Source organism: Lagenorhynchus albirostris, chromosome 11, assembly GCF_949774975.1.
Source record: "Lagenorhynchus albirostris chromosome 11, mLagAlb1.1, whole genome shotgun sequence".
Lineage (NCBI taxonomy): Eukaryota > Metazoa > Chordata > Mammalia > Artiodactyla > Delphinidae > Lagenorhynchus > Lagenorhynchus albirostris.
The window spans coordinates 21,422,475-21,444,265 of NC_083105.1; the positions used below are offsets into that span (position 1 = coordinate 21,422,475).

General features: G+C 42.5%; 1 protein-coding gene across 2 annotated transcripts in view; it reads right to left on the reverse strand.

Moving 5' to 3' along the window:
- SLC17A8 (solute carrier family 17 member 8) overlaps nucleotides 1-21,791 on the reverse strand; it is a 51,988-nt gene that overhangs the window by 26,311 nt on the left and 3,886 nt on the right. For both annotated transcript variants that reach the window (XM_060164654.1, XM_060164653.1), the window contains exon 2: nucleotides 7,194-7,446. In XM_060164654.1, the coding sequence (XP_060020637.1) occupies nucleotides 7,194-7,446 (253 nt within the window). The remainder of the gene's footprint in view (nucleotides 1-7,193; nucleotides 7,447-21,791) is intronic.

Consider the following 21,791-nt stretch of genomic DNA (forward strand, 5'->3'; position numbering starts at 1 on the left):
TTAGGCTATTTACTAGGTTATTCAGATACCAGTTTAGTGACAGCACAAAGGGAATGAGAGTCTTAAGTCTCTCATTTCATAATGAGGATAATAAAACCTATTCTACCTCCCTATAGTATGTGTGGAGATAAACACCATAAATATTTCTAGTAGGTTATCCCTCTGCTTAGAGATTTTGCATTTAACACATTAGGATAATGCCTGGAACATAGTGTAGTCTCAATAAATGTTAGCAGCCATTATTGTTGTTATGATGATGATGATGATGATGATAACAACAAAACACCCTTCCACAACTCTGAGGTCATTGAAAATATGATTCTTGAGGGTTAGAGAGCCTTTCCTCACTTTCTTCCCCAGGCATGGTAACTCATCCTTTTCAGACTCCCTACAAATATCCCTCCTCTGAGGAAGCGCCTCAACTGCCCTGAACTGAAGTTGTCATTTTCCTAGGCTTGGTCCACAGACCTCTGTTCTTGCAGCCATGGCACTCACACTGTTCTCAAACTTGCCATTCATGTGTCCACTTCCCACATGGGGTGGCGAGTAACTCTAAGGTGGCAGCCATGTCCTTTTGACTTTATAGCCTTAGTACCTGAAACAAATGCCTGTAATGTAGAAGGGGCAAGTAAAGATTTGCCAAATGAATGAATAAACGAATGGCTTTGTAAAGCATTGATATCAAAATGCAAGATGTTCCTATTATGGAGTAAGGGTTCTTAATTATCAACATATTACATCTCATAAATTTTCTTTTTTAAAAAAATATTTATTTAGGCTGCACTGGGTCTTCGTTGCAGCATGCAGGATCTTAGTTGCAGCCTGCAGGCCTCTTAGTTGCAGTATGCGGGCTTCTTAGTTGCAGCATTCATGCGGGATCTAGTTCCCCAACTGGGGATCGAACCCAGGCCCCCTGCGTTGGGATTGTGGAGTCTTAACCACTGGACCACCAGGGATGTCCCCAACATCTCATAAATTTTTATCACAGTTTATTTTCCCACAAATTGTTATATAATAATTTGCTCATTTATTCAACATGTACCTCATGCCTCCTGTGTGCCAGGTCAGGTGATAGGCAGTATAAATACAAACGCAAACAAGTATTGCCTTTGCCTTGAGGAGATCACAGTCCAGGTAACGTTGGCCTGTGCTCTGTACTGTAGTTCCCACTTTGCAGATTAGGAAGTTGAAGCTCAAGAGTAAAATGGGACTAACAATCATTCATTCAAACCAGCTTACCAAATTTTTATTTCATGCTACTTCATGCCACACATTGCTCTAGGCACTGGGGATACAGCAGTGAACAATGACAGCAATTGCTACTTTCACAAAGATGCCAGTGGGGATGGCAGAAAGTATACAAGTGCATACTGTGTTAGATGGTGATCAGTGATAAGAAGAAAAAAATAAAGCAGAGAAGGGGACAGAAATGTTGTGTAGGAATGAAGTAGGGTGAAATTTTAGATAGAGTGGCCAGGAAAGGCTTCAGTGAGGAGATGATTGTTGAGTAAAGTCCTAAAGGAAGAAAGGGAGCAAGGCATGCTGTTCATTATCTGAAAAGAAAGCTTTCCAGGCAGAGAAATAGCAAGTGCAAAGGCCCTGAGGTAAGGATGTGTCTTGTGTGTTAAGAGGAATGGCAAGATGTCAGTAGAGCTAGAGGGTAAACGTGAGGAAGAGGATAATAGGCATTAAAATAAGAGAGGTTCAAATGATGAAGGGCCCTTTAACTCATCATAAGGACCTTGGCTTTTACTCAAAGACAGAGGGAAGCACTGAGTGAGGAGGGACCTGATTTTAAGTCACTTTCCACGTCTTTCCTCTTCTAATCCTTACAACACGTAGAGGTAACTATTATTATCTCATTTTTTATAGAATAGGAAATTGAGACTTAGAGAGATTAATTTACTTGCCCAAGGTCATACAACCAGTTATAAAGAGAGCCAAGACCAAGCCCTCTTACCTACTTGACCCCAAAAAACTGTATTCTTTCCATTGCTGCGGAGACTTGACTTTCTCACTGAGAAGTAGAGACTGGACTTCTTTGCCTTGAGTCACAGAATGCCCCAAGAATCCAAGGATCCAAGACAGAGGGCTCCACTTCAACCAGCAGCTAATTGTCAATCACCTGGTCCCTTGCTCATGTCTTTCTCTCTGACAAGATGGTGCTTCTGTCCTTTTGAGAAATGATACCTGAAGAAGAGCACTTGTGCCTGCTGAGAACTGACTTTCATTATCTCTTGAGCCCATTACAATCATAATGGCCTCATGTCTGAACTATTATTATAAGCCAAGCACTGTGTCAGGTACTGTGTTAGACTGAAAAAAAGGGCCCCAAACGATATATGCACAAAATCCCCAGAATCTATGAATGCTGCCTTATTCGAGAAAAGGGTTTTGCTGATGTGATAAAGTCAAGGATCTTGAGATGAGTTTTCCTGGATCATCTAGCTGGGCCCTAAATCCAATGATGTGTCCTTGTAAGAGAAAGGCAGGGGGAGATTTGAGACATAAGAGAAGGTACACAGGAGGAAGGCCATGTGAAGACGGAAGCAGAGGTTGGAGTGATGCTGTCACAAGCCAAGGGACGCCTGGAGCCACCAGAAGCTGGAAAAAGCAAGGAAGGATCCTCCCCTAGAGACTCTGGAAGAAGTGTGGACCTGCTGACACTGATTCGGACTTCTGGTCTCCCCAGATATGAGAGACTAAGTTCCTATTGTTTTAAGCCACCATGTTTGTGGTAATTTGTTACAGCAGCCTTAGGAAAGTAATATAGGTATTTAATATATTGGTGCCAGATTATCTCATTTGATCTGTAAAGCAGGCCTTTTATTCCCATCTCACAATAAGGCAATGAGGATTAGCAAAGAATTGCTAGAAATGCCAGTTCCTGGCTCCCTACACATGTTTCCTTCTAAGAGGATTCTCTTCTTCCCCCAGAGCCATGGGCCTCTCCCCTGTGACTGGACACCTGAGTAGAGGGAGCCAAGGCATGGGATGGACTCAGCCCACCTGTCTCTCTCTCTCTCTCTCTAATCTGAACCCAGAGATTCTAGTTAGACAATACTGAACACTTGAATTGAAACAAGTCCCGCTGGAGTCAGGGCCAAGTAAGTCAGCTCCCCAGCAAGGCAACGACTCAAAGAACTTCAGCTTTGGAGGGCAGTGAGAAGCCATGGAAAAAGAAAAAAAAAAGAACTCCCCTGGTGGTCCAGTGGTTAAGAATCCGCCTTCCAATGCAGGGGACACGGGTTCAATTCCTGGTCGGGGAACTGAGATCCCACGTGCCATGGGATAACTAAGTCCATGCAACGCAACTACTGAGCCCACGTGCTTGGTAACCCACGCGGCAACTAGAGAGAAGCCCGTGGGCCGCAACAAAGAGCCTGTGTGCAGCAACTAAGACCCGAAGCAGCCAAAAATAAATAAATAAATGTTTTTTTAAAAAGGAAAAGGAAAAAACAAAAACAGCAGTCCATGGAGAGACCTGGGAGAATGGAGCAGACTCAGAGAGAAGCAGATGCGAGACACTGCACAGCAAGCAAGTTGGAGACTAAGCTAAGGATTTCCTAGCTCCCATGAGGTCCAGCTCCACTCTGCCCTTCCTGGCTCCTTTTCCTCCCCACAGTAGGGTACAGCCTGAATTTTAGTCCCACCTCAGGCTGGGCTCCCCTGTCCAGGGTGCAGACTGCACAAACATACACAGCAGATTTGCTTTCTGCCCTTCACTTTCGTGAGATCCCCTATAGCCCCACTGTAATTTCCTTCTTAACTTCAGCTGGTTTCCCTGCAATTCTATTCTTTGCAACCAGCAATCCCTGACCAAGACAGAAGGGCAGCTTGCTCAAGGTCCCAGAGCTAATAAACAATAGAGTCAAGTGTGAAACCACGCCTGGCCAATTACAAAGCCCAATTCTTCTTAACCCTACAGGGCTCATGATTCATGAGAAGGAGTTTGGGTTTTTCCTGAGGGTAATGGGAACCAATCTCAAAGTTGCTCACACTTTAGTCATTTATTGCTCACCACATGCTAGACACTGTTCTAAGTGATTCACGTGTTTTAAAACTCATAATTATTAAACTAAAAATGATTACTCACACATCAACTAAAACTACCCTTTATACCACTAATAGAATATATGCCATTTATTTGCAAGACCTACCAATTCACACTGCTTACTTCTCTCCCTCTGCTGAAAACGAAGATTTTAAAATATCTCAGTGCAAAATACCTAGTTTTTCTCCCATAAAACCAACCAAACAAATATACCAGCCATTGAGAGCCTTTTGTAATATACTTAGTGAAATCTTTGTCCTTGGGTTGAACATGCTCAGATGATTTCTAAGCTTTGTTCTATTTGGATAAGAGAGAAATGGCCTGCTATAAATTGGAACTTCTGAAATGCTACTAAACTCCTAGTTATAAGGCCAGGGAAAATGATGTAAAGCATATTTTAGATCTTAATCAGTTTCTCTGAGACTCCAGAGGGCAAAACCATAGAAACTAGAGAGCACGCACAGCATTGTTCCTTAAGTTTATCAAAATGTCTTTTCCATATACCTCCAAGCAAATTCTGTTGACCTAGGCCTATCTTTTCAGGCAACAAACAACTGCAAACCAGCATATCATTTTGATCCGGGCCTCAGCAGACGAGTTTAATTAGCTGCCCTTGCTCACAAAAGGCGGCCAGAATGCATGTGATACACATCTGCAACCTCACTAATATACATCATTCTTTATTTTTAAAATACATGACATGCCCCCTCACACCTCTACGGCCCTCCCTCCCCGCCTCAAAATAAACAACCAGGATATCCTTTTAAAACAGATTCAGCTGTGGCATCAAAAAGAGAATGGTTAGAAGAATCTCCATGGTACCCTTTTCTTCTGGCAGAATAATCTCTTAGCTAAAAAGAAAAAGGAAAAAAAACAATAAACAAAAAACCTGCTGGCCAACTAAAGACTTCTTTTTAATGAATTGAAATCAAATTTTCCCAAACCGGTGCTTGACAGAAACTGTTCCACGTAATGCTGGAACAGTTTCTGTCAAGAGACAGATGTGGCATGAAAGAAAGCATTCTGCAATCAAGTCCAGGAAACAATGCACTCCACAGCTCCCTCTTGGAGATTCTCATAGGACACGACACAGTAAAGGCTCCCAGTTCATAAGACACCTTCTTCACAGCACAGCCTACAGAACAATGATTTCCAGACACCAGTTTGGAAAATTCTGATCTAAATGTTTCCCCAGGGCTCCCCTGGTGGGGCAGTGGTTAAGAATCTGCCTACCAATGCAGGGGACACAGGTTCAAACCCTGGTCCGGGAAGATCCCACATGCTGTGGAGCAGCTAAATATGTGCACTGCAACTACTGAGCGTGTGCTCTAGAGCCCACGAGCCACAACTACTGAGCCTGTGAGCCACAACTACTGAGCCTGTGTGCCACATTACTGAAGCCCATGCACCTAGAGACCGTGCTCTGCAACGAGAGAAGCCACCGCAACGAAGAGTAGCCCCCGCTCGCCGCAACTAGAGAAAGCCCCCGCACGCAGCAACGAAGACCCAACACAGCCAAAAATAAATAAAATAAATAAATTTTAAAAATAAATAAATAAATGTTTCCCCGAATATGGGCAGGGACCAGAGAACTATTAGATGTCTCTCTGCAAACAGATGGATTTCCACATGCGTCACTCCTGTGTGTGTGTTCAATACAATGAAACACGTATATGTTGGGTATCCACTGGGCATACATTTTCATTTTATTTTCCCATAATTTCAATCCTTCTCTAGGCCTACCATTTAGAAAACAAACCAGATTTTATCTTTCCAGTGATTCATAAAATCAATACTATTTAAGTGACATCAGAGTGTTTAAAGCATTTAAGTGCTTATGACTACAACAGCCTTTGAACTGGGCCTTCTGCTTCCACTCACTCCAGTCCCAATCCACTGGAGATGACTGGCTGGGCAGTGATCATTCTGCAGCATGGATTTGGCCATACCACTTCTTTGCTTAAAGCCCACCCCTATCTCCCCTCATGGCTTACCAGGCTCTGCAAGACCTAACCCCACTTTACTTGCTGCCTCCTTCTCTTGACGCTCACCCCGTGCTTTACCTTTTTACCGGGGTTTCTTAACCTGGAGTCCGTGGATGGAACCATGTGGATCTATGAACTCGAATGGGGAAAAAGCAGCATCTTTATTTCCACTAACTAAACTTTAGCATTTCCTGTAATTATGAATGTAGGAAACAAACCCCAGTCATTTATCAGTACATGTGACTCTGTGACTAGTGGAAATTATAAATATGTTCATATCACATGATGGTTGTTGCTGCTATCTCAAACTATTGCTTCTCCTTCAGACTTCAAAATTACAGTAATTATTAGACCCATTGCTAGAGTTTGTCATCTTCATAAAGAAGCCCATATGCTTCTATATCACAAATTCGATTTTTAAATATTTTGGTATCTTTATTTTATTTTATTTTTTTGCTTTATTTTTATTTATTTATTTATTTTATTTTTGGCTGCATTGGTTCTTCGATGCTGCGCGCAGGCTTTTCTCTAGTTGTGGCGAGCGGGGGCTACTCTTCATTGTGATGTGCGGGCTTCTCATTGCGGTGGCTTCTCTTGTTGCACAGCACGGGCTCTATGTGAACGGGCTTCAGTAGTTGTGGCATGCGGGCTCAGTAGTTGTGGCTTGCAGGCTCTAGAGCGCAGGCTCAGTAGTTGTGGCTCAATGGCTTAGTTGCTCCATGGCATGTGGGATCTTCCCAGACCAGGGCTCGAACCCATGTCCCCTGCATTGGCAGGCAGATTCTTAACCACTGCGCCACCAGGGAAGACCGATATCTGTATTTTAAAATGATGGGTTTTGGGCTTCCCTGGTGGCGCAGTTGTTGAGAGTCCGCCTGCCGACGCAGGGGACACGGGTTCGTGCCCCGGTCCGGGAAGATCCCACATGCCACAGAGCGGCTGGGCCCGTAAGCCATGGCTGCTGAGCCTGCGCATCCAGAGCATGTGCTCTGCAACGGGAGAGGCCACAACAGTGAGAGGCCCGCGTATAGCAAAAAAAAAAAAAACAAATAAAATGATGGGTTTCCTTTATAATCCTATGTGTTTTATTTTAAGAATTTAAAACATTAATACAGCCATGGCTGAAAGAACTCCCACCATAGACAGACACTGACCTGAATTTCCGGTTTTCCATCAACATATATAGTGTTGTTGTTGACCATTTCCACAATGGCAACTCCAAGGTTGCACCGAATCCCAAAGGAAATGCAGAATCCCAGCCCGCTCATGATGGCAATGATGTAGCGCTTGGGGAGGCCACAGCAGTGGCAGTCACAGAGTGGGGGGCTCTGCTTGGATGTCTGCACTGGCCTTCCTTCTTCATTCAGCTCAATGTTACCTTCTTCCTCACTGGTCCCATCAATTTTCCTACAGTGGAAAAAGAGAGAAAGACCAGGATTACAGAAAAAAACAAAGTGTACTACAAAAAAAGAAAAAGTGTACCAAGAAAGAAAATAGGAAACCCAGAGTAGGATGCAGCCTGCATTTTTTAACATCACCATCATCATTATTACTAAAATAAATTATAATGGCTAAAATTACTGATATTCTGGATATCATATTCCACCCTTATAGGCATTAAGTTGTTTTAATCTCATAACAACCACATGAGGTAGATCGTGTTATCTTGTCCTTTTCTACATGAGGAAGCTAAGTCATCTATGGTGGGATGCAAGCCCAAGTCCAGAGTTTGTGTCCTCAACAATATGCTTGGGACTTCCCTGGTGATGCAGTGGTTAAGAATCCGCCTGCCAATGCAGGGGACATGGGTTCAAGCCCTGGACTGGGAAGATCTCACATGCCGTGGAGCAACTAAGCCCGTGTGCCACAACTACTGAGCCTGTGCTCTAGAGCCCATGCACCACAACTACTGAGCCTGAATGCCACAACTACTGAAGCCCACGCACCTACAGCCCGTGCTCAGCAACAAAGAGAAGCCACCACATTGAGAAGCTCGTGCACCACAACGAAGAGTAGCCCTCACTCACCACAACTAGAGAAAGCCCACGCACAGCAACGAAGACCCAACCCAGCCAAAAATAAATAAATAAAATAGATAAATTGATTTAAAAAAATATATATGCTTTACTGAACTTCCTGCTGAAAGAGTATCCATAGACTTCATCCACATTGCATGACCCAGCTAACTATTATGTTTGACCTTAATTTTAATGTCACTTGAAGCTTCCTAAAAAGATATACAGTAGAAAATTAATGCAGATGTTTTTCTTTCTTCCTCTTTTTCTAAGTCTTAATAAAATACAAGATGGAGGTAGGGAGACACATTTTCTATCACAGCACACAACAAACTGGTTGTGTATCCTTTCTTCCTTAGGTGGTTCTTCTAAGGAGGTGATTCTCTGACAAATTTTAACCAGATGGTAGGATTTCTCACTGAGTTCTATAAATTCAGATTATGGTATATCTATTACAGTAAATTTACTCTCTTCTTTAAAGAAAAGAGTAATTGGGCAAACTGAACACAATCTGTCAATTATAAAAGGAGCTGTATGCATCCTCTCACATATTGTAACCCTTCTGAGGACGCCCAATTAAGTTCCAAGTCTTTGTAAAAATAAGCAAAGCTTATACGTTTTCCTGAGTATCATATTCACTAATAGCTAATACAGACCAGACTGAAACACAAATAATTTGCCCACCAATTCACAGAAGAGATAATCTTGGTAGCTTTTTATGACTCAAGCAAATGATGTTAAAGCACATGTAGAGAGAAGCAAATGTACTGGATTTAATTCAGTTCATCACATATTTATTGAGTGCCTACTGTGTGTCAGGCACTGTGCTGAATGTTAGGGAACAATAAAGAAGGGGACATGGTCTCTGCCCTTCTTCAGTTTTTAGGTTGTTTGGAAAGAAAGACACATACGCAAGCAGCTATAATTGCTGGATGATGTAGGTTTTGTTGCAATCAAGGTGAAGAGCAATAGTAAAACAGGAAAAAGAGCTTTCATTTTCAATGTGTGAGCTCAGAGTGGTAGCTTAATAAATGTGCAAGAATATGGAAGTGATCAGAAGAGAACTTCAGCAACCTCCCTGTATTCCTATCTACCTACCTGTATTTATGCTAATTTGTTCTTCCTTTGTTCTATGGTTGTCCATGCTTCTAGCTAAGGCCAACCTCTCTCCCTGGGCACTAGATCTCATTGCCTCTCATCTACTCAAGGAAATCCCTACCCCATACTTAATCAATTATTTTTCCTCTCTACTAGATCATTCTTATTGTCTACAAATATGCTCTTATTTGTCCCACATTAAAATTTGAAGTAAAAACACTTTCTCTTTCCGCTACTCCCCTATTTCTCACCTTCCTTTTATAAAAAAAGAAAACTTGGAAGTCACTGTCTTCACTTCCCTTTGTCCCATTCTCTCTTGGATCCACTCCAACCAGGTATCCCCCAACCTGTCCACCAAAACTGTTCTTCTTAAGGTCATCAATGCCCTCCACGTGGCTCAACCCAAAGGCTATTTTCAGTCCTCATCTATTCAACCTATCCGCATCACTTGACACAACTGATTATTCTTCCTTCCTTGACTACTTTGTTTCCTTCACAGAAACCACACTCACTTGGTGTTCCTCCTAATTCCCTGACCACTCCTTCTGTTTTATCCCTTAAGCTGATTCCCTACTTCCTCAACCTGTAAACACTTGGATACCCAGGGCTCAGTTCATAGTTCTCTTTTGTTTTCTATCTATACTTTCTGCCTCTGGGCTACAGATACCATGCATATGTTGACAGATCCCAATTTTCATATCTAGACTTATTTGACATCTTCTTGGACACACGATCAGCATCTCAAACTTAACATATCCAAACTGAGTTCCCCTAAAAGGAATTAATTTCCCATCCCAGGTAATGACAAGTTTGTTCCTTTGGTTGCTCAGGCAAAAAACTTGGTGACATCCTGGATGCATTTCCTCTCCAATCTATGTCCAGTCTAGGAACCAGTGTCCCTTAGTTTTAATTTTTACTCTTCTTTTTACTTAGCTGTGTGACTTTGGTCTAGTTAACCTCTCTGGGCTTCAGTTTTCTCATCTGTAACCTGAGAATTATAATAATAGTTTCTTCTTCATGGGATTGTTCTTAGGATTGCCATAAGTGAATTATTATATTAGATCATTTAGAACAGAACTTGACACATGTGAAAACTCAATATATGCCAGCTATTTTTATTACATTAATCCTCATAACCATTCAATGAGTCCACTCTGCTGGGCTGAGCATTAATGCCATTTATTGCCATTTATATTGGTGTCTAAGAGTTATCTGGATCATAAAACTGTTTATAATGTGCAGCCCCAGTGGTCATCATGAATTTCTGGCATCAGAACATATATAATTTGAATAGCATGGAAAACTGATGATCTAATATTGATACATCATTATAATAATATTAATATTCACTAAAACATGGATAATATATAACAACTACACTAATATTTGTATGAAGCAAATTCAGTTCTTTCCCTCTGCCCTTTCCTCTCCCTACACTTTCATATAATGATCTTATTCTATGGTTAGAACAGCTCAGTGAGACAGGAAATCTAATGCTTCCATTTGACACAAATTATAACTGTAGTTCAGAAAGCAAGAGTGGATTGGCCAAGACCACAGAGCCAGTAAAGGCTAGGGGCAAGATGTGAAGCCTTTCTCCTGCCTGTCCAGCCAAGTTCCCTTTCACGTGAGTTTCCCAGCTCACCAGGCTGTGTCCTGTCTCAGTGATCTTCCTGAGTCACCACGGATGACCCAGTAGAGGAGAATATTTAAGAGAAAGGGCTCTGGAATGAGAGAAGCTGAATGCTGTTTCACCCACGTGCCAGTTTTGTGACTTTGGCTCTAAGTTACTTGACCACTTTAAGCCACAATATTCTGGTATTAGTTTGCCAGAGCTGCCATATCAAAGTACCACAGACTGAGTGGTTTAAACAACAAAACTTTATTTTCTCACTGTTCTGAAGGCCAGAAGTCCAAGATTAAGGTATTGCCAAGCTTCCTTCTGAAGCTTCATTCCTTGGCTTGTAGATGTCTGTCTTCTCCTTGTATCTTCACATCATCTTCCCTCTGTGTATATCTGTGTCCCTCTGTGTCCAAATTTCCTCTTCTTATAAGGACACCAGTCACGTGGATTAGGGTCCAAACTAATTATCTCATTTTAATGTAATTGTCTCTTTAAAGACCCTATCTCCAAATACATATTCCTCACCAGGGATTAGATGAAGGCTGGGGGCTGCAATTATTGGGATACTACGAATTTCATCTGCTGATGTTTTTATATATATGGTAAGAACTTATTTACTGTGTAGTGTGTTTAAACATTTAAGTTCTATGAGCTAGTTCCTCCTTTAGAAGCTGACTATTCAACTTGTTCACTTTTTCCTTTTTTATAATAATTATCAGGTTATAAAAGTAAGTTTATACTTTTGTGTTTAATCTGAAAGTAAGAAGCAGAAAAACTGCCTATAATTGCATAACATGGAGATAAGTATCAATACTTCAGTGTAATTCCTTCCTATCTTTATTAAAAATAAATAAACTGTTTTCCAACATACACACACAAAAAAAGTACCAGGAATTAGGACTTCAACATACAAATTTGGAGGGGACACAATTCAGTTCATAACAATCACCATCTCTAAAATGGGCTAATGATCATAGCTATGTCATAAGGTTGTTTTAATGATTAAATGATATGATGCATGTAAATTATTTAGTGCAGTGCCTGGTACATAAAAGAGCTTTCTATTAATACATGGTGAGTAGTATTATTATTGCTATTAATAAAATTGTTACCATTCACAAGCTTAGCATCTCTCTATATGCATGCAGATGCTTTGGATGAAAAGTAATACAGACTAACATTCTCAGGCACTGTGGGGTCTTGAGGAGCTTAACTGAAGACAGACCCAGCTGCTGTGCTCTGAGTACACCAGGGCTTTGGCTCGAGGACCACACTGTCACAGGCTGCTCTCCAGCAAGCACGGAGCACAGCAGTGATTTAAGGCAGACCCTTTCCTGCAAGAGGCAGGACTCCCCAGTGGCCTTGCCAAAACTTCCTAGTACCGTGGTGGAGTCTGAGACTCTTCCTGCCTAAACTTTCTTCTTTCCCTCTCTCTTATGCAGATAGTGTGGTAGTCTGAATGCTCTCCCAGGTTCCCATAGCTCCTTCCCCTTTTCCCTCAATAAATTTCTTGTGCATCTATTCCAGTTTTAGCATCTGCTTCTTAGAGGAACCAACACAAGCACCCTCTGAGTGCATGGTGCCACCTGGGATGTCCTAAGAGCTTCCAGAGGGAGGACACAACAGCATGGGAGTAGATTTCCTTCAGTTTCAGTTTCTCTTGCCTGAAGTGGCAGCTGAGTCACCAGGCTTCACGTGACCATGGGACCAGGAATGAGCATGGGTCAACAACTAGAGGAAGCTCCAGAGTTGTTTGTGACTCCTTTGCACATCCTGGGTGTGGCAGGAGGGGCACCCCTATATCAACTGAAACTTCACTTTCACCAGAGTTTGATTTGATTTGTTTTAAAAACAGAAAAATGGTGAGACATTACTTGTACAGCCAAGTTGCTCGGAGAGTAAGATTCCAAACTACCTCACCCTGCTTAATAGAACAAACCAGGCTTTGCGGCAGTCAGTTAACCCAGGTTTGATTGCAGCTCTGCCACATATATACTAGCTGTGTGACTTTGGGCAAGTAGCTTGGCCTTTCTGAATCTCACATTTCCTCATCCGTAAAATGAATATAATATTTATCTCACAGAGCTGTTGTTCAGATTAAATGAGCCTACAATACCAAGAGGAAAATATTACCACCAGTAAACAGGTAGGTATTGCTTCAGTGTTAGGGACTGTACCATCCCTGATCCTGCCTAAGTGTTTTATACTTTCCTCTATTAGTGCACTTATCACATGGAGTTAGTTATTTGTTGTCATCAGCACAGTAGGTGTGGAGTAAGTATGTGTTGATTTGAGAACATGAATGAATGAAGTTCTCTCCGATAGATTGTGAGCATGTTGAGGGCAGGAGCCATTTCTGCCTTATCTTTATTCCTAGGGCTCAGCATGGTGCCTGGACTCATGAATTCCTAGTCAACTGAATGGAACTGAGGGATCAATTTTGGGCATCACTCCTGACTTACAGCTTTTACAGACAGAGGTGAGCATCTATTCAACCCTGCCCAGTGACAAGCTATTTTTTTTAAAGGGGTTTGGGGTTAAAAGAATAAATGAGAAAAAGGAACTCCCTTCTTACGAAGTAGAGGACTTCAATCATGCATAAGTGCTGCTTATCATATTTGGTTTTCTATGGATGTTTGCCTGCAGCTGGTCTTTTAGATCAGAGAATCTTCATTCTTTCTAGGGTGACATTCATCGCTGCTGTTTCTCCAAATACAGATAGCTGCAGTCTGTGGGCTGGGCTGCTAGCTCTTTATATACTAGACAAGTACAGGCCCACGGTTCACAAAAACAACTGTCCAGTAAACAATCAAGCCCCAGGATTATAATTGCTTAAGATATGCTAACTGGCCTTTAAGCACCTGCAGAAGTATACTTCCAATTCAAATGTTCCAGTAATCATTGAGATTTGGTTTTGTTTTGCAGGTAATGAGTTCTATATATGGAGCACAAATTGAGTAGAACTAAAGATCATTTTATGACTTTAAAAAGTTTATTTACTTACTCTTTTTTTTTAAGATTTTTTTTTTTTGATGTGAACCATTTTCAAAATCTTTATTGAATTTGTTACAATATTGCTTCTGTTTTATGTTTTGGTTTTTTGGCCACAAGGCATGTGGGATCTTAACTCCCTGACAAGGGATCAAACCCAGACCCCTGCCTTGGAAGGTGAAGTCTCAACCACTGGACCAGGAGGGAAGTCCCTTTATTTACTTAAATCCTAACCCCCAGCATCTCAGAATGTGACTGTATTTGGAGAAAGGGCCTTTAAAGAGGTAATTAACATTAAATAAGGGCCCATATGGGTGGGCCCTAATCCAATATGACTTGTGTCATTACAAGAGGAGGAAACCTGGACACACAAAGAGACACCAGGAGAGCACATCACCAGAGTAAAGGTCCTGTGAGGACACAGAAAGAAGGCAGCCATCTACAAGCCAAGAGGAGAGGCCTCAGAGGAAACCAAGCTTGCCAACACCTTGATTTTGGAGCTCCAGCTTCCAAAACTGTGAGAAAATAAGTTTCTACCCAGTCTGTGGCACTTTGTTTTGGCAACCAGAGCAGATTAATACAGTATTCTAATTTGATCCAAAGGCTCACATTTACATTAGGTTGTTTTTCACATAATCATCCAGCCGCTACTCTACTGGAAGAAGGAAGTTGAAGGATATTGACTAGCTTCTACACTGTAGGCACCCCATAAGAGAGAGAGAGAGAGGTCTTCAAAACAATCTTGAGAAGTAGGATTTATCCCCATCTTACAGCTCAGAAGCCCAAAACTCAAAAAACAAACAAACAAAAAACCTTGCCCAGGAGTCACCCAGTGGCAGTGGGTGAGGTGAAAACATAATCCAGATTTGATATCAAGCCTGCTCCTACATAGGAACTAATCAGAAAGCACCTTAAAAATATTAAGTGCGTCACCTAAATAGATGTGTTTTAAAGGTTCTAGAGAAGCAGTACTGAAGAGGGATTAAGAGAAATACTGTATGATATCACTTACATGTGGAAACTAAAAAATACAACAAACTAGTGAATAAAACAAAGAAGAAGCAGACTCACGGATACAGAGAACAAACTAGTAGTTCCAGTGGGGAGAGGGAAAGGGGGAGGGGAAATATAGGGGTAGAGGGAAAGAAGGGATATTATGGGATTATATGAAATCATGTGTGTGAAACTTTTGAAAATTATAAAGCACAGTAGAATTTAAAGAATTTTTCATTTAGTTAAAAAAATCAATTAAAAAAAAGAGACAGAGGCTTCCCTGGTGGCGCAGTGGTTGAGAGCCCGCCTGCCGATGCAGGGGACACGGGTTCGTGCCCTGGTCCAGGAAGATCCCACATGCCGCGGAGCGGCTAGGCCCGTGAGCCATGGCTGCTGAGCCTGTGCGTCTGGAGCCTGTGCTCCGCAATGGGAGAGACCACAACAGTGAGAGGCCTGCATACCACAAAAAAAAAGAGACAGAACATGCTCTGTAGTCAGGCAGTCCTGGTCCAAAGCTGAGTCTGGTGTTTATTAGCTGTGTAATCTTGAGCAAGTTACTTAACCTAACTGAGCCTCAGTTCCATGAATGGAGGATAGAACTCTTGTGAGCACTAAATAAGATAAAGTTTATAAAGCACTTGATAAATAATCGATAAATGGAAACTTCCAAAGGAAGGAGGAGGGCCTTAAAGTCTGACTCCCAGAGCTAGGTTAGGATTTGAAATAGGATCTCATCAGTGTGGCTTTCAGTGCTCCAGATTCCAAAGGATCTCAAGAAAATGCACCTGGTCAACTCCCACCCAGCCAATACTCTCACAGTACCTGTTTTGGTGTATTTTTAAAAGATATTATTTGCCTCTTCCAGTAGACTATAAACTCATAAAGTCAGGAACCAAGTATCCCTAGTACCCAGCATAGTTCCACATATTTTGAGGTGTTAACCTCTGCTGTTTTTGTTTTCCTCCTGGAGTTTCACCCTTTCCTGTCCCCTCATAAAAGCAGAGAGTCAGTACGGCTTACCCAATCGGGGAATGATAAGAAGGGGATAAAGATGGTGGGGCAGGAGGATGTGGAACTCGCCCCCCACCCCCACCTTATCCCATGAACACGTCATAAATACATCTACATGTGGAACAATTCTCACTGGAAACTGGCAGAAAGACTCCTATACAACCAAGGCTGAAAGAAAGATCCACATAGGATCGAGTAGGAAGGGAAGACAAGTGATCAAGTCAAGACCTGTGACCCAGGGAGGGGACTCAGAGGAAAAGGGAGATCACACAGGCAGACATATTGGGTGCCCCAGTCCTGGAGTCCAACACAGGGAAGACAAGTCTTCTTGGCTTGTTGGAGGTCCGGTGGGAAAATGGACAGCAGGGAAAAAACACTTAGACTCTATGCTTGCTTATTCCAAAAGCCTAAGCTACAGTGACGAAGCAACAGCCCAATGGCCACATCTGGCCCATAGACATGTTTTTTGTATGGTATGATGCATGTATAGAGTTTTGGGTTTTTTTTTCCAGAATTTGGATGAATTGCCAGAGTTTAAAAGTCAGGAGATTGCTCCAAAAACAAACAAACAAAAACGCTTGGATTTCTGGCTTATTTTGAAAACTGAAAGTCTGGAATTATTAGGTCCACATTCTCTCATGGCTATAATTGACTCTCCTTTTAACTACAGTCCCCACCACTCTCTATTGTCACCCCAACACTGAGCTCAGTTGCCATTTAACATTACACCAGCACTGTTGCTTTCCTTAAAGTTAAGAGGAAAGGAAAACATGTTTTGTACTCATATCTCTATCAGAAGAAGAAAAATAAAAACTAGACTATGAACAATCATAAGAAGTAGACAACCATCATTTATGGTTGCCCAATGTCTAACTGCCACTTGATATTTTGAGCTCTGTCTTACCAGCAGAGAAAACTACTTTTCCTATGCTCTCTTGTAGCTATGATGCTAGCTATGACGTGGACTCTGCCAAATCAGAAGTGTGTGTGTGAGATTTAGGTGCCAAAGGAAGTAACAAGAGGAGGATGCAGTATGCAGGGGAAATGGCAGTACAAATGGTGACACATGCAATGGTGGAGGCAGCTGGTTCCTCTGTGACTCTGTGGCAGAATTCTGGAACATAATTAGTACCTAGAGACAAGCATTGGTAGTGGCTTTGTTTTATCTAGAACATTCTAGTGATATGACATAATATGTTCTCTGTTGCCTTTTTACTGCAGGTAGAGTGTCCAGGTCTGGTCCTCCCAAGGAATCTGAAAGCTTACTAACATGCTTTACTAAATTTCATTCCACCTCCGCTAGAGTGGATTCTCTTGACGGCAATGAAGAACTTTGAATGACACCGCATAGTTCTTTGTGGAAGTAGAGACTATTTCTGTGTGTTGGCATCTAAAATGTGTCTTTGTCATAAAATACAATGTGGCCTGCTTCACTCTATAGGTACTGAGTCTATGGTCCTAGCACTAACCTTGAAGAAGCACTTAGAGGACTTGCTTATTGTAAAGATATTTGTGGGAAATTGGGGAAAGAGAAAATAAGCCCTAGATAAGGAAATCTACTGCCAGACTAGGAGAAGATAAGAGGTGGTTAGAAGAGAGAGGCTAAGGGTCTAAAAGCTGAAGGGTGCTGTGTCCTGCTGCTTGGAAAGACCCCTGAGGTGGGGAGTCCTTAAGAGAATGTCGTTCTAGGAAGCAAACCCTAAGAATGAGATCTTAGAGTTTGATAGCTCACTAACTGGTTGGGAGTGAGGACCCCAACACTGGTGGTAGGTGAGTGTTGATAGTTCCCAGTATGCGGTACCAGTGCAAATGCTGAGACTTTCAGCTGTGGTGAACTGGGCTGGGATACAGGTGGAAGGGGATGCAGTGGTTCACGCAATATCTCTGGTACTTGGGAGGTATAGGAGAAATAGCAATTTCTCCACAGAGTTGAGTGGCTATTGTTAAATGCCACTGATGCTCTGAAGAAAGAAAATAACAGGATTGGGGCAATCAATTACCAATTTAAAAGAAAAAGTGAGCATCTGTCACTTCCTTGTCAGCCTTTAAAGAGACCCTCATCTCCTGCAGTTGGAGGGCAAACATAATTGAAGATCAGGCACAAGACTTCATTGTAAAAATGGCAGAATCCCCTCTGGGTGTGGGCTGGACTTAGTGACTTGCTTCCAAAGAATAGAGCATGGAAAGAGAAGATACCTGGCAAACACTTCCTTAGCCAAGCAATCAAGGTTAGCATCACTAGTGATAAGTTATGTTGATACAACATACCCCTCCCCCATATGATGTGATGAGAAAACCATTTCACCTTTGTAGCGTTCTTCCTAAAAACTCACAATCCTAGTCTAATCATGAGAGAAATATCAGACAGCTCAAACTGAGGAACATTCAACAAAATACCCAACCAGTATTCCTCAAAACCGTTCAAGTCACGAAAAACAAGAAAAGGCTGAGAGTCACAGATCAGAGGAGACATGATGACTAAGAGCAGTGTGGTATCCTGGATTGGATCCTGGAACAGGAAAAAAGACATTAATGGAAAAACTAATGAAATTTTAATGAAGTGTTGGAGTTGAATTAGTAATGCACCAATGTTGGTGTCTTAGTTTTGACAACCGTTCCATAATAATGTAAGATGTTAATATTAGAGGAAACCAAGTAAGGAGTAAATAGAAAAGTTCTGTACTATATTTGCAACTTTCCTGTGAATCTAAAATTATTCCAAAACAAAAGCTTAGTTTTAAAAAAAAATATCAGAACTCCAGAGAAGGTAGAATTCTGAGGCTGGGGAGGTCTCTTACACCCAAGCTGAGATCCTGATAAGAAATGGCACCCTAAGAACTTGGGATGCTAGGATACCCGAGTGCTGGGTTAAAGGGTAGATGCACTTGAACATCTAAAGCCCTAGATTCCTCTGAACCCTCTGGACCTGCAGATGCAGCCATGCTTCTTTTTGGAAGACAGATGTCCCTCCTCCTTTTACTTGAAAACTAGCCTCAAACGGAGCAGGTGATTTATGAGATGACGCTGATGCTCTTCAAGATCTGCTCCCACCTCCCTTTCTGACCACCAGACCGATAATTAGCCCCGAGTTCCAGGCTGGAAAGGATTAGGCAAATATTGGGTGTGCCTGCCAATGAAGGGAGGGGTTATACACCAAGAAACAAGCAGGATCTGACTAACATTTACCAGCAGGAAGCAGAAAAGTATGCCCGGGGATGGTTTCTGAACATGCTGGCTCTAAGGGAGATGTAGGGGTAATAAAATTGGATCAGGAAGAGTTTGTCAATACGAAGGTTAGGTTGAATTATGTTGCCCTCAAAGGATAAGTTCAAGTCCTAACTCCTGATACCTGTGAACCCAACCTTACTTGGAAATGGGTTCTTTGAAGATGTAATCAAGTTAAAACAAGGTCACACTGGATTACTGCAGACCCTAATCCAATGACTGGTGTCCCTATAAAAAGAGGGAGCTTTGAACACATAGACAGAGAAACCCAGGGGGAGAAGGCCACAGAGGCAGAGACTGGAGTGATGTGTCTACAAGCCGAGGAAGGCCAAGGATTCACCAGCAACCACCAGAAGCGAGGAAGAGGCAAAGACGAATCCTCCTTCAGAGCCTTCGGAGAGAGCGTGGCCCTGCTGACAGCTTGAGTCTGGGCTTCCAGAACTGTGAGAGAATAACTTGGAGCTACCAAGTTTGTGGTGTTTTGTTACAGCAGTCCTAGGAGACTAATGCAGGGGGCATTCCCCCATGACGCAGGATTTAACATCCTGGCAAAGGCCAAGAAAATGACTCCAATGAGCTCTTAGTGTGGCTCTCGGAAGCTTAGACAAAGTAGAGATGGCAAGAGGAGGCTGATGACTTTAAAAACATAATTGTGCATTAATTTCTAGTAATCAGTGCATTGTGGTCAGAGATTAGGGCCGCTATGATTTTTTAAATAACTTGAGAGCTTCTTGGGGTTCAGTAATTGAGCAGAGCACATCTTTGAAGTAGATTTGACTATCAGTGACTTCCTCCTTTCAGTCTGACCATGAGTGAATTCCCCCTGTGAACAAGAACCCGAGGAAGCCAATTTATGGCAAAGGAGGTATCTCAGAGGTACGTGACAATGGGATCCACTCGCTCTACCACATAACTCCCACCTTCCAGGAGCTGGCTACTTGCCAGAGCTGAGGAAGCCTCTTAAAGAAGCAGCTGAGGCATCAGCTTAGAGATAAATTTCTGTGAGGATAGGGTGCTACCCTTCTGGGTGCAGTATATTCCATAAACCAACAATTATTGTATGGTACTCTGCCCCCAATAGGTAGAATACATGGGTCTGAGAAACAAGGGGTTAGAAGCAGGGGTGGCCCCACTAACCATCATTCCCGGTAACCCACTTGAGGGCTACCTCATCTCTTCAACTTTAGGCTCTGTGGATCCAGAAGTCCTAATCCCGAAGAAGAATTCTTCCACTTGGGAATACGATGAAAATCCCATTAAGTATATGGCTATGACTGCTGCCCAGTCATGTTGGGGTCCTCACACCAAGAGCAAAAGGGAAGGCCAGGGGTCACCCCTGTAGCAAGGGAAATTGGTCCTGATCCGCAGGATGAGTTAGGACCGTTGCTTCATCACAGGAGCAAGAAGACATATGTTTGGCATTCAGGGCATGCACTAAGACGTCTCCTGATATTGCCTTGTCCAGTGTAACTCAAATACAGCAACCATAACTGGTAAGGGTATGTTAACCAGGGCATTAGACCCCTCAGGGATTGAGGACTGGATCAACCCACAAGGCAAGTTAACAGAAGTGAGGGGACTCGAGAACGGGTGGGAAGGAGGGACCAGCCAGAGCAAAGAGAGCTAGTGCATCCCACCAACTCTTCTCCTGAAGGTTCCTCAGGAATTATGACCACAGGGTCTTGGAGAAGCTGGACCTGGATGGAGTGAACTGAATGTGAGAAGCAAGTGGATCTGTATGGTGCAATAAGCGCACAGCCCAGGTCCCTTTTCTCAAGCCAGCACACTTCTACAGCTGCTAATCGCTTGCAGCTGCTCACTTCTTAGGAGAACTGCCCACCACTACATGGCCTCCATTATAAACCTCCATCCCTGCTGGGGTACCCACAGTCAATGGCTGACTGATGCAGAGACATAAAAGATTGGTTCCTTTGCTCAAAGGGACAACCCAGTGCCAGTTATGCCCCAGAGCTTTCCACTGTGACCTGGCCCCTGTGCGTTACCTGAGATCACATCTCTGCTTCATTTTCTCCTTTCCTATCCTGCTTTACTCCCTGTCTCCCAATTTTTCCAGGAAGAGCTCTCCTCAATAAATCACATCCAGACACACACATCCCAATGTTCACTGCAGCACTATTTACAATAGCCAGGTCATGGAAGCAAGCTAAATGTCCATCAACAGAGGAATGGATAAAGAAGATGTGATACATATATACAATGGAATATTACTCAGCCATGAAAAGGAACGAAAGTGGGTCATTTGTAGAGACGTGGATGGACCTAGAGACTGTCATACCGAGTGAAGTAAGTCATAAGGAGAAAAACAAATATCATATATTAACACACATATGTAGAATCTAGAAAAATGGTATAGATGATCTTATTTGCAAAGCAGAAATAGAGACACAGACGTAGAGTACAAACGTATGGATACCAAGGGGGAAGGGGTGGTGGTGGCATGAATTGGGATTGACATATACACATTATTGATGCTATGTATAAAATAGATAACTAACCTACTGTAAAGCACAGGGAATTCTACTCTATGCTATGTGGTGACCTAAATGGGAAGGAAATCTAAAAAAGAGGGGATATATATATACGTACAGCTGATTCACTTCACTGTATAGTATAAGCTAACACAACATTGTAAAGCAACTATACTCCCATAAAAATTAATTCAAAGGAAAACCCAAAAGCTGGCACAGGAACGGGTCCAGGGAGCTCCAGTAAGAGTACAGAGTGTGGCTGGAGTGGGGTGAGGCAGGCAGTGAAGGTCAGAGATGAAGTCAGAT